The sequence below is a fragment of the Falco biarmicus genome, chromosome 4, assembly GCF_023638135.1.
Source record: "Falco biarmicus isolate bFalBia1 chromosome 4, bFalBia1.pri, whole genome shotgun sequence".
NCBI classification, from domain to species: domain Eukaryota; kingdom Metazoa; phylum Chordata; class Aves; order Falconiformes; family Falconidae; genus Falco; species Falco biarmicus.
The window spans coordinates 21752114-21765199 of NC_079291.1; the positions used below are offsets into that span (position 1 = coordinate 21752114).

Genomic DNA, 13086 nt, shown 5'->3' on the forward strand with positions numbered 1-13086 from the left:
GCTTTCTGTACCACTTCAGATATCTTTGCTGCGGTGTTTCTGCATACCAAAAAGGCTATTGCCACAGAGCAAATACATAGCAATATTCAGAAGACTTCTGCCCTTTGTAAATAGTGTTGCTTGGCGCTTATGCGAAGGAGCAGTATTTGTGAGTAGGCGTGCTGCTATCCACACTAATGGATGTGAGAAAAATCACTCTTAGACTGTATGGTTGCATGTAATGTATGTACAATACCACATACTCCCCAGAATTGCCTATTTCAGCTCTTGCTTCACATAGAGGATTTTGTTGTGTTTCACTTAACCTGTGAAACGCCATCTGGAACAAAAGGGCAACTGTAGCATGTCCAGCTGCTTTATACTAGAATAATTCATAGTTATAAAGATGACGTGACTGAGTTCCAGTTGAAAACTGTGCAGCAGAACCACATTTGGTGATGTCTGTCTGCAGAGTCTTAGACGATGTAAACTATGCATGTTGGATTTTGGGAGAGTGAAATGCATAGCATCAACACAAATCTTTCTACCTCTTAAAGGTGATTTTATTAGCAGCGATGAGAAGTACCTTTGAATAGTCTGTAGTAGCTATGCATGTTGTGTAAAGGCCTGCTGTAAATCTGTCCCGTCAGTTTTGCTTGGATTGAATTTTTCTATGTAAAAGATACTGATGTAAATTTTTGAACTTACAAGACTGAAGTTCTGCATAGAATTCACCCTTCCCATCAAAGTCAGTATTTTACTTAATAGAGAGCAATGTGGTTAATAACAAAATTTGGAATTGGATCTTTCTGGTGTAATAAAGGCTTCACAGGACAGGGGGGTTAAGATGCTTTTCAAGCACGCAGCATATTAACACCCTTCTAATAGTAAGATACTATTAAACAGGCAGAAGTATATTACAGGTGTTTAATTTTGCTTGAGAGAGAAAGCCTATTTAAATCCCTCATCAGTATATTAAAGAAAGGACAGAAGAGACCAGGGAATCTTTTCAAAGCTTATCAAAGCAAGAGAGGAGATAACCTTTGAGAGAAAAGTAAGGAAACAACTATAAAAAGAAATTAGCTGCATCCCACTGAACTAAGGTTTCTCAGAGATACTGTTACAGTTCAACTTAATTAGCACTAAGTAACAACGTGTTTAATCTAAGGGAGAAGGAAGAGGTATGGAGCTGGGAGAAAGTGAGTTTTTCCTTTTCTGGTGTTTGGCTTTTTTTATTTGTGTCTCTGTGTGTGTGTGTATATATTTTGAGAGCCTTGATTGGTTTGCTGGCTTATGCCAGGTACTGTCAGTCGTGGAGGACTATTTGGTATAGTTGAGCTCCTCTACAGTGCAAAATGACCTATTCAAATGATTTAAAATCCTGTTTATGCTTCAAAGTACATGATCTTCTATGGCTCTAGAAAAAATCCTGCTTTTCCAGCAAAGGTGTGTTGACAGTATACATGCTAATACAGCAAAAATGAAAGAAAAAAATCCCTTCAATGAAGAGATTAGAACTCTCCCCAGTCTTGAGTCTGAAAGTGCCTTTCAGGTTGCCTTTGAAACTGTAGAAGCCTAAATGCTAAAATGTAACTAAAAAAATTGCATCCTTCTCTGTGTAAAAGTAACCTGCATCCCTTGAGGGTACAGTTAAAATACCTTCTGGCATCCTTAAGCAGCCTGAGGGAATACTAATTAAGAGACAGATATGAAAGAAAGTGACAAGAATAATTTAGATGTTTGTTTCCATGGAATTTTGTCCATCAGGAATGGCAGAACTCCAACAGGAGTGCTGTTAAGTGCTATGCAATGTTTTCGGTGGGGTTCAGGTGTGCTCTGAAATGCCATTGTTCCAAATCGTTTATTTTTTTTTGCCCAAGAGAAAGCAGACCTGCAACAATTAAACTTTTTAAATATTTTTAAAGGCAAATTGAAAAAATGTGCTTTGAGTAGAATTGGTCTGGCTCTAATGATTTATTTTTTTTATTTTAAGTTCTAGATTTCAAGCTGTTAAATCATTAACTACTTCTTGTTTAGAAGGTATCAGTCTTCAGAGAGGGCTCAAAGTAGAATATTATTGTCTGGATTGCTCTTGATTAACTCTTTACATGGTGAAATTGTTTGGCATTGCCTGAACAATTGCTGTTGAAAACTACTAGTTTTTAACAGAAGTCTTATTTACACAGATATGGCAGTGATGCACGAGAGTTTTCTTCCTAAACCACATTCAAACTACTTGTGGATAGCTGCAGACCCTGTTAAAACATTTGCACTGATATTTGTGGGGGAGAGAAGGAATGTTGCTTTAATTACACCTCAGATATGAATGTGGTAATACCAGCTGTCTCAAATAAGTATTTGTTGTTGGAAAAAAAATAATTATGGGCTATCTGCAGTTCTCAGCCCTGTGAGTAGGCTTCCTCCATAAGACTGAATGCTATTCAGGGCTTTTTATGGATCCTGCCATACACAATCAAGGCCCTTTAGAATATCAAGTGATTGACGCTCTTCAGCTTCTCTCCATTCAGCTTTAAATCTGGCAATAGGTTTCACCTCAGCCAGCAAAAGGAATTTGTTTCTCTGTGCTTTTTGTTGATCTTTCAGAAATTGCTCTGCAATAAAGGGGAACATTTCACTACTAACTTTATTCTCATTTCTGAGGCAAAATAGAGAATATCCCTGTTCTGAGAAAACAGTTCTTCCTGGTACTTCTAATGCATTTCAAATGACAACAAAACTTTACTTAAACTGTTGAAGACTTATGTACCCAACCATTTGTACTACTGAGTTTTATTTACCACTTCAAACCCTTCATCCTAGCAGTTCAAACAGTAGAAGGGTCTGTCCTTAAAAATCTGGTGCATGTACAACTCGTATCTGTACACTGGCTTACAACTGAATGAAGATCTCTGCAGAGACTGAATGTAATAGACTTGAGAAAGATTTCTGAAAGAAAGAGATGTTCTCTTGGTATGCTGTAGACCATTTTATCAGTTTTAAAGATGGCACATGCATTTTATTAAGAAGAAATTAAGTGTAGAACTGAAGTTTGGGTAGCTTAAAAATGGCAATCACGAGTAGTAATATAAAGACAATGGTAAATGCTCTCAAGTAACATTTTTCTTAAAAGGAATTACTTGTTTATATAAATGCCTATCTAAACGAATCCTGGTTTACTCTTAGTTTCTTACTGACTCACCTACTTCCTTGCTGGAGGACTAGTTGTCTGTCTTCTCCTTGTGATGTTATACAGAATGGTTTAAGATTTTTACTGTTATGTAAGCTTCATAAAAGGAATAAGTGGGTTTTCACTGTAAATTGGAAAAGTATTTAGTCCAAGTTCTTCTTTTTGTGTTCTAAGAATAGTACTCCATGCAAAGCTTAGTTTTCTTTTTCCTATATTTTTTTTCCCTCTTTTTCTCCAGGGAACAGATCTTAAGAGTAAAAGAAGATGAGAATGTTCCTTTTTTGCTAGTTGGTAACAAATCAGATTTGGAAGACAAAAGACAAGTTTCTGTAGAGGAAGCAAAAAACAGAGCTGATCAGTGGAATGTTAACTATGTGGAAACTTCTGCAAAAACACGAGCTAATGTTGACAAGGTAATAATGGCCTCTATACAAAGAATCTCTCCATCAGTTTTTACTTTATACCTCTTTTCTGTGGGTTTTACTCTAAATGTTCATTATTTTAGCAACTGTTTATGTGAAATTTGAATCAAATGCTTTTCTCCCTTTAGCTTATGGGGGGTGCATGACTAGGTGACTTCATGTAGAACAGTGAAAACGTTAGGTGTAACAAGAGTATCCCATCCTAAACTGCAAGGAGTCATCATACGAGACATTATACAAGACTTTAATTAAAAATTTCTTGAGACAGATATTTTGGCCTAGACTTCTTACTGTGTTTTCTATTAACTAGAAGTCAGTCTGCTTCTGAACAGTAAGAAATGCTGTCTGATCCTCAGCCAGAATAAAACAGCTTACAAAAGCCAGGTAAGGGAGGGACTGGAGCCCCCTCTACCCTCATTCAACCAGGTGCCTGGCTGTTATGTTGCTTCAATGAAGAATGGATGAACCCTTTTAAGCTTTGAACAGCCTCATGAGTTTTTAGGGGTAAAACCTGGTTCAGAAGGTCTTGAGATAAGAGATGAAGAATCTTTGTCTCAAGATAAATCATTGATTAGTTATAAGTATTTCAGCTGTAATTCTAAAAGGCAGGAGTTCTTGGAATACAAAACTCTCAGCCTTGTAGACTGCAAGAGTAACAACTGTGTGGCAAAAGAAATAAGTAGTTTAACTCAATGTGTCAACCTTACCTTTCAAAGCTATTGACAGACTTGATCACAAAATTGTTATGTAAATCCTTATGTTTGAGCTGTCAATTGCAGCATGACAGCTGTAATGTGAGTTCTGTCCTGCAGTAACCTGTTGTCTCCTGTCAGCTGTCTACCTGAAGAAATTGATTGTTCAGTACTACAGTAAGAACTTCTTGCTATTCTGTAGGGGAAAATTAAGTCAATTAAATGCAGCAGAACTCAGTCTCGTTGCTGAATACAGCTCTGATTTTTACTTGTGTTTTTTATTATAAAAACTAGTACACCTTTTAGTTTTAGTGTGTGACTGCAGTTAAGATCCATCTACTACAGTCATGTAGAAATTCCCAGCCCTTCAAAAGCTACTTCACTATCATTTAGCAGCTGGGAAAAAATTGTGTGTGTGTGTGTCTGTGTGTGTGTGTATATATATATTATTATTATTTTTTAAATAGTTCTCTAATCAATAGGCTTTGCACACGCATGGTAGGCTACTACAGAGTTTCTTTTTGGAGCTGGTGACATTAAGGATCCAGACTGGCATGTATCATAGAATTAAGGTTTGACAGGACATAAGTGAGGCTTTGTTGGCACTAGTAAATACTAGGTTTTCTTAGTTGGAGCATCTGAAGTTATGGGGTTTGTTATGCAAACTTAAGTTACTATTGCATAAGAAATCTGGCTTCTCTGAATTCCAGAATAGTGGGGTTTACTCAGTTGAGGAAGACAACCAGTTGCCACTCACTTCCGTAAAGGTGACTCACTAAGCATCTTCTCAGAAGGTGATGTACCCTGGACAGCTGAATTCTGTAGTACAGGATCAGTCCTTAAGCAAGCTGACAGTTGCATCTTAGCATTAGCACAGTTTTATGTACAAGTAAGCAACTTAGTGCAAGTTTAGAAATACAAACACGATCTTATTTCTTAAGGGAAATGCTGAGTTACATTGATTTTCTTCAGATCCTGTGTAATGAAGGTGGCTGCTTTTGCTGCAGTCAATATGGGATTAGTGTCATTGCAAATAAAAAAATACTGAGCTCTGTAGAGGAGCTTTTCAGCTCCTGCACAGTCCATGTTTCACAGAAAGGGATCAAGTGCCCTGCCAGTTCTAGAGAACATCTCCCGAGAGAGAAAAGTCTTAATTGGTCAGCTGATTTCCTACAATGAAATTATAAAGATGAAATGATTATTTGCTGTGGCCTCCTGAAAGTCAGGATCTGCTTTTCAAATTAATAAAGTAGCTTTAAACAATCCAATCATACAGCCTTAACTGACAGTAGGATCTCTCTTAAAGTCATTGGTGTATCTCCAGCTTTGTCATTTTTGTTTCCTACTAAACCACTTGATGAAAATGAAGCTCATGTGTACTTTGAGATTGTAATATGGCAGTTGAGGTTACCTCGTCTAAAAAATCATTTATGTAGTTGTATGATTGGTAACTTTGCTTTAAAGAAAATGCTGATTTTTATTTTTTTCCTAGTGTTTAGGCTTGCATCACGGGACATACTGACCATGAAATGTTCAGTGTATGCTACTGTTCCAGTAATACGTTTCTAGAATTGGATGTCCTGCTCTTCCAGCCTTTAAGCTCATCACTGAAAATACTCGAAACGTAAACTGATTTGCTTGAGTCTTCTCAGCAAGGTGTAGATAATACTTAAAAAAATTTGGCTGGTGATGAGACTTGTTTCAATCCTTCTGAAAAATTGTCTGACAGGATTCATAAGCAAGTGTCAGAAGACAGGGGAACATTATGGTGCCATGAAAGAAGCAGGATTGCATCCTATCAACTTGGCCTTCAAAGCCAGTGAAGGATTTGTTGGATAGATATTTGGTCAAACTGGGTGCATGTGATTGACTTTATCCATTTCAGTTGTTTAGAATATCATCAGTGATCACTTAAATTGACTCATAGGTCTGTGTCTGTTTTTGCGTTTATGTTCTTATGTCTTTTTTTAGGTGTTTTTCGATTTAATGAGAGAAATTAGAGCCAGAAAAATGGAGGACAGCAAAGAAAAGAATGGGAAGAAGAAAAGAAAAAGCCTAGCCAAGAGGATCAGAGAAAGATGTTGCATTTTATAATCAAAACCCTGAATTCCTTTCCTACCCTGACCATACTAATAAAACCCATAATTTATAAGCATGCCATCGAAGGCTCAAGTGACTGAAATTACTCTAACATGTTGGAAATCTTAATGTACCACTAAAAGCATGAATTGGAGCTGCACTGAAAGTCAAATTCACTGAAAAAAAAAATTATGTGGCTTCGAGAGAAGCAAAGTTCAGTCCATTTCATAATTGCCTACCTTCTCACTTTACTTCTGAATGTAGTGTTTCATAGGCAGTCTTTTCTTTAATAGTGAACAGAGGGGGAAGTATTACTTTGTGGGTTCTTGTAAAGCATACTTTTTTATCACTGGTAGTTGTCAATTCATCCTGTCTTTTTGTTGCCTTGAAAATTACAGTTGTGAACATGATACCTAACAAAGTGGTATGCAGTTGTTTTGCCATGGAGTTATGCAAATTAGAAAAGAATAATGTATATGCGAACAGTTATGTTGGGGAAAATTATATGTGGTTCTGCATTACCTGATTAACCTAGAAGAGTGATGTAATCTTTTACATTGAAACATTTGAATATGCCTTAATTTTAAAACCTAAACATAGCAGGTTGCTTAATCAAGGGTGTGTTTTCAACTTTGTTGCATGGAGACTGTCCCAGCGCAGCTGTGTGAGACTGCCCTCTCTGTGGGGCGCAGTGACATGAATGATTTCGCTAACTAGCTGTCTGCTAGCAGTGTCTGTTCTTTAAATGTGTGCCATACTCTGGTATTGTGAATAATACAGAGCATATTCTGTCATCTGTAACTGGGTAAATAATAGGGTATCTTAAAACTAAAAGGTCAGAATACACATAAGACTGAAGTCATAAGCCTATGGCACATCTAAGCCTGGAATGGTTGTTTAAAACTTAACGTGCTGATACCTTGAAACTTTCCTTTTGCGAGTAGATTTCTGTCTAGATGTTCCTTGGGTTTTAACTCCCTGGAGTTGGGTAGAGTGGAGCTAATTCAGTAGCACAAATGTGTTTTGAGTTAAGATGTTGTCTGGGAAATTCTCGTGTCATCAGTTAATTTCTTCTGCGTTCCTAATACTCAGCTGTGGGAACATGGTGCGTTATGCTGATGCTATTCGCAGGTTTTGTACTGTTTAGTTTATGTTGATTTTCAAATGGGGAACATTGTAGCTACTTTTTCTAGTTAATGTTGATATTAAACAATCAAATATGCTTTGCAATACAGAAACATTTACCATGTGCATCCAAAATCCTCAAACAAAACATACTGCCTCAGTTGCTTCAGAACAGCAAGAATACTAGCACATGGTTAGTATGCTGCATCTTAACTAAAAATATACCAGAATGTTTGAGGGTTTTGGACTCCTCTGGGGTAAGACAGGCTAGATCAATTCCACAAACTGTTATACTTTTTATACATGTGTAAGCCTATAACTGACAGTTTAAAATGTGCTCAAGCAAACTAGGTAACCAATATTTAACTTTCATGCTAACAGACATTTTAGGGACTCAAGTCTTAGAAGTTATATTTGTCATGTTAAATATTTATCAATAAGAATTTTGTATGTGCATTTAGTAGACTGCCAAGTGCAGAATTAAAGTTACTCACGTAACTATGGCAAATAAGCCGGTCTTCATCTTACTGTGTACTTATTTGGGTCTATTTAGCCAGGGAGTCTAACCACTAACATTGTGACTTTGCTTTGGAACCTGTATACTGGGAACTGAGGTGTTATGAAGCCAGTGGACACGTGAAATTTGTCTTGGCTGATGCCTTACCCTGTTCTTTTATTTGCTATTTGAGCCATTGAAAGATGAATAAACTTCCATTTTTTTTAAATATTTGTGCAGTGTTGATAACTATATTATTGATAAACTTTGCTATAGCTGATAATAGTTGTCAAGCAGTTAAAACTGAAATATTCCAGAAGCTGCCTTCATGTGTGTGAACAAAAGTTTAGATTAACCCTAATTAGTCTGATTATAAAGCCACTTCGTAAAAGCTGAGACTACGCATGTGCTACTTTTTATGCAAAGCTAATTTATCCCTATTACTATAACAAAGAATACCAGAAAACAGGCAGAGGTAAGCTTGTTCCTGAAGTATTTTTCCATAAGAATAGAAAGTGAGATCATCTTTTTTTTTAAAAAAAAAAAGGCAAACAAAACCAACCAACTGATGTAGATTTTAATAACAAAATCAAAATGCATTTTAAGTAATTTTATTTTAGCACACGGGGAACACGGGTGCTCCTCAGCCTGCAGGGAATATAGCTTGAACTGCGTATACAGAATCTGAGTACAGCTTGAGTCATCCACATAGACACATTTACATCAGAGGAGTGTTTGGTTTAGCCTGCTCCTGTGTCTGAAAGTCCTAGGCCCACCTGATCAGTGTGCTTCTGTGCCTGAGAGTGCTTTTCTTCCCCTGTTTTTCCTCCAAGAAGTTTGAGATACTTTTTTACATTGGCAGGTTCGAAGGGATCAAAGCCTTCCATGGTATTTCTCTCCAGGTTAGCTCGACACTGGCAGTACTGTTGCTACCTTTTGTGAAATGCATTGCCTATTAAAACCACCAACCAGGGAGAGATTACTCAATTCGTAACAAGCTACAAAATTGTCTTCCATTATGTATGAAACTAATGTTGAACCCTTACACTAACTCCATGTTTTCTGTAGCTTTTCATAGCTTTAAAAGCTCAATTGACTTTTGAAAATGCTAGCTAAGAAATCTGGGATCTATTTGATAGTTTTGGTAGCCTCCTGATGAGTGTACAATAGATTAACAAGAGTAGTGTCCAGAAGTTTTCTTTATTATTCTGCAACAGATCATGGTGTGCAGGAAGTGCTTTTCCATGTAGAGACCTTGTTACCATCAGAGCAGTGTGCAGAATGACCCCCCTGGCCATTTCAGTGGCAAGCATAATGCCGTGAAATACAGTCCATACCTAAGCCTTATGCTCACTATATTCATCTGCAGGAGCCAAATATTTTATCTTTTCATATGTAAAATGAGCTTACTGAAGATCTTGGGTTCATTTTTAGGACAGCAAGCTTTGCAGTGATTCCCTGGTTCCAGAGTCTGAGTGGGCAGGTGTTCTCTGCATGGTTATAGTCCAATGCAAAATGCAGAGCAGCAGAAAGATGGATGCATGTAATATATCTGGCTGTACCAGAACTGGATCAGAAGGTAAGACCGAGCATACAACAATTGAGAATTCAATATGGGAAAGCTAATGGTGCACTTTAATTCCTAAACTTTCTCCCATTAGTGTCAGACACATTGGCTCCTGGAGCCACGTGGATGTGGTCAGTCATGTGTAAACTATATTTCTTCCTAGACTTGCTCTTGCCAGTTTTGGGCTGTGATTTTAACTTAAATGACTGAGTTTATTTGAAAGAGATGACTCATGAAAGAAACTCTCCTTGCATGTTTTTGTGGAAGTTTCAGCTTGTTACTAAAATTGAATGGTAGGAAAGGTGCCAATGTTGCTAATACTGGAGTGTGAGCTAATCTTGGATCTAAATGCATTGACCAGACTGGAATATACTTGGTTGAAGCTTTATTGTTAAAGAAATACTGAAACGTATACCACTTGAGATCTGCCCAGGATCAGAGAGATGCCGAGATTCTTCTAATATTGAAAGAGATCTGGCTGGATCTAACCTGCCATCTTACTGGTACAATGCATTTGGGGAAAATATTCAGAAGATACAACTTCCTTTGCATGTGCTAGGGTCTCACACACACACATTTTTCTTCTGTGCAGAATGGAAAAATACTGAAGTTTAAATAGTGGGAAAAATTTATTTGCCTCCACCATCCTCTTCATTAATATCATAATAATATTTAAGAATCCCAGAAGCAGTTAATACAGGATTGTCATATGTGGATTTCAGTTTTACAGAAGACTATTCTGCCTTGTGGATGCAAACAGCAGCAGCAGAATTCAGCCAGCCAGCTCAGGGTGCCAGTGACTGGTAGCAGGCTTAGCGCTCCCATCCTGCGCTGATGCCGTGTCCTGCATCTTGCAGGGCAGTTAGAGACTTTACTGATCTGGTAAGGCTGTGCATGAAGCTATGTGGTACTGTCAAGCAGTCAGGGTGGGGAGTATCTGAAAACCCGAGTGAGTTCCCAACCATGGCATCCAACTACACTTTTCAACTTTTGCAAGGGTATCTACCCCCTACAAATGGACTCTGAGGCATTAAAAACAGGTTCTGTCTACGCCCCAACAGCACGGACGTATGTGAGGCTTTGAAAGTGGGTAAGAGTGTTACACTGGATGTGTGGGCACAATTCCTGCATGTAAAACAAAGATTATTTCTGGAACGATTTACACCTCTGAGGGATTGTGAAAGCCCCTGGGACTTGAATAATGTAATACAAATCTGAGAAGAAAGGCAGAGGCGGTGTCGGTGGCATCTCAGACCTGTAACAGTGAACTGCAGTTCTGCAGCGCTACTGCCTGTTTGAGTCTGTGCTCCGTTGCGTGTCGCGCTGGGCTGCCATATCCAGGAGAATATTTGGGTGTTTACACATTTTCTGCTTTGTTAATATGACAAAGTGTTGCAATGTAAGGAATGGGGAGGAAGGATGGTTTCCACCCTCAAAGTGTGCTAAAGGTAAGCGGATTCCAGAATGCTCTTAAAAGCGTCGAAATACTGGGAAATATTCATCACTCCGATCATTCGTTTCCTTTGCACTTAACTAAACAGAGGTGAGGAGGAGGATGCGTGGTTAATAACATTCCACTGAAGTTCTTTCTATAAGAACCACTCCAGAAATTTTCTTGGAAGAAACCAAGCCTGTAGCAGACAGCTTGTTAGGATTACAGCTTCCGTCAGTTTTCCGTGCCTCACGCTGGGAATCATGGCTTCAGAAATCTCAGTTCCTAAGTGGCTTGGTGTTAACTGCAGGATTAATTTTCCTTGATAACTGATGTTTTAAGATAAGTTTTATTGTTTCTTGTAGTAACCTGACAACAGAGCACTCGCTTCAAAGCACCTTCAGGGGCCAGCCGCTCATCTCAGTGGGTACAGGTGCAGGTAGGTGAGCCAGGGGAGCAGCAAGGAACTCGCCAGGTCTGGGAACAAAATCTGTCATTTGGCAATAAAGGGAGGTGGCCATGGCTGCTCTGGGGTAGGCAGGACTGCACCGATCCACTGAGGTTATCATGGCTGGCGTGCCTTGGGTGCCTGTTGATGCCTGACTTTGAGCAGCATTTGGAGGTTCATTACAGACTGTTTAGGAGCCAGTTTGTTATGCTGGAAACAGGGTGGAGGAGACAGTAGAATATTCATTTAGAAATACATACCTGTTCACTTAATGAGCTTGGTAGCAATTGCATTTTTTCTCCTTGTCCATTTCTATTTGGGTTTGACCATATTTATGGCAGGAGAGCAAGGAGAGGAGGGGGGAAGCTGATTTCTGCACCACTTTGATGGGAAGCAGTCATCATCTGTGGGCAGCTGAGGAAGCACATCGTGGGCGAAGGAAGAGATCAGGAAGCAGCCAGAGCCTAGGCAAAAGCTGGGGTAGGGGGGTGTCTTTGCAATGCTTTGGGAGCCAAGACAAAGAGCAGGAACCAAAACTGCACACACCATTGATGGAAAAAAAACACTGGCATGCTCCTGCCACCAAAAGGAAGGTGGAACAAACAGCCAGCAACGCCTCTGAGCCTGGCAGTGCAAAGCTGCAAACCAGATAAGCACCCTCTCTGTTTTCTCTTCCTGGCAACACCAGCACTGATTTTCAGGCATTTCCTTACTCTCTGAGTAGCAGGTGAGGCAGCATCTGCAGTAGTCTTGGACCTATGTTTTCTCCACTCCTCTGCCTTCCTCTTCACAGAGCTTGTTCTCATTGCTCCCTGAAAGGTGGTGGGCAATAAATGATTACAGCCTGTGAACTACCGATGTTCTTAACGCTGCCTCCTGTGCTTGTACTGTGAGCATATAGTAAAGAGAGGTTGGAGGCAGGTTGGGAGAAGCCTCATCCACAGACCGTAGTAACTGTGAGAGCAGTCATATGCTCTGTCTGCTGAAGCTCTGGAGGAGGATCTGGGATCTTGAGGTAGTGCAGATTAATTCTTCTCCCCATGATTCTTATGAGTGGAGAAGGTTGGAAGTTGTCAATTTTCCAACTTCTTGTTCTTGAATGATGCTGTGATGGCTTGTTGGTTGTCAGTATCCCAGGTGCAAAGGAGGGGATCTCCTGGTAGGATGGAGCTTGCGCCTCATCGATGTCCTGGTGAAGAGTGGAGGCATGATGACAACCAGCAGTTTGAGTGGTATTTTAGATGCTGACTGCTGTCCTCAAAGTAATGAATTGGTGTTTGCCTTCAACTGAGCTCAGCATGCCTGGTATGCTTCTGTTAGGGTTATTTTTGCTTTTTGCTTGTTTTGTGAAGAAAAATGAAATAGGATTGGGTTTTTTTTCTTCAATGCAATAAAATAAGAGACCTGTTGGCTGAAATGCTGCCAGACTAATGTGTTAAATATTAGTCATCTCTAAAGAATGAGCCTAAAACAGTAATCTTTCTGTTTTATCTGATAACTGCCAAAATGTCTACTGAAATAGCCTGGGGAAGTGTCAAGAGAGCAGTTAAAAATAACATACCATGTCTATGGATAGCAGTTTGCCGTGGGTGGTTGTAACCACCAAAAAAAGTGAGGAGGTAGCTGCCAGATGCCCTCAGCTGCTTGTGGAAGACTTAT

General features: G+C 39.2%; 1 protein-coding gene across 1 annotated transcript in view; it reads left to right on the forward strand.

Annotated features, from left to right (window-relative positions):
* RALA (RAS like proto-oncogene A) overlaps positions 1 to 8209 on the forward strand; it is a 28757-nt gene extending 20548 nt beyond the window's left edge. Inside the window, exons 4-5 of the mRNA XM_056337520.1 lie at positions 3405 to 3579; positions 6252 to 8209. Coding sequence (XP_056193495.1) covers positions 3405 to 3579; positions 6252 to 6374 — 298 coding nt within the window. The 3' untranslated portion in view covers positions 6375 to 8209. The remainder of the gene's footprint in view (positions 1 to 3404; positions 3580 to 6251) is intronic.
* Positions 8210 to 13086: the final 4877 nt, after the last annotated feature.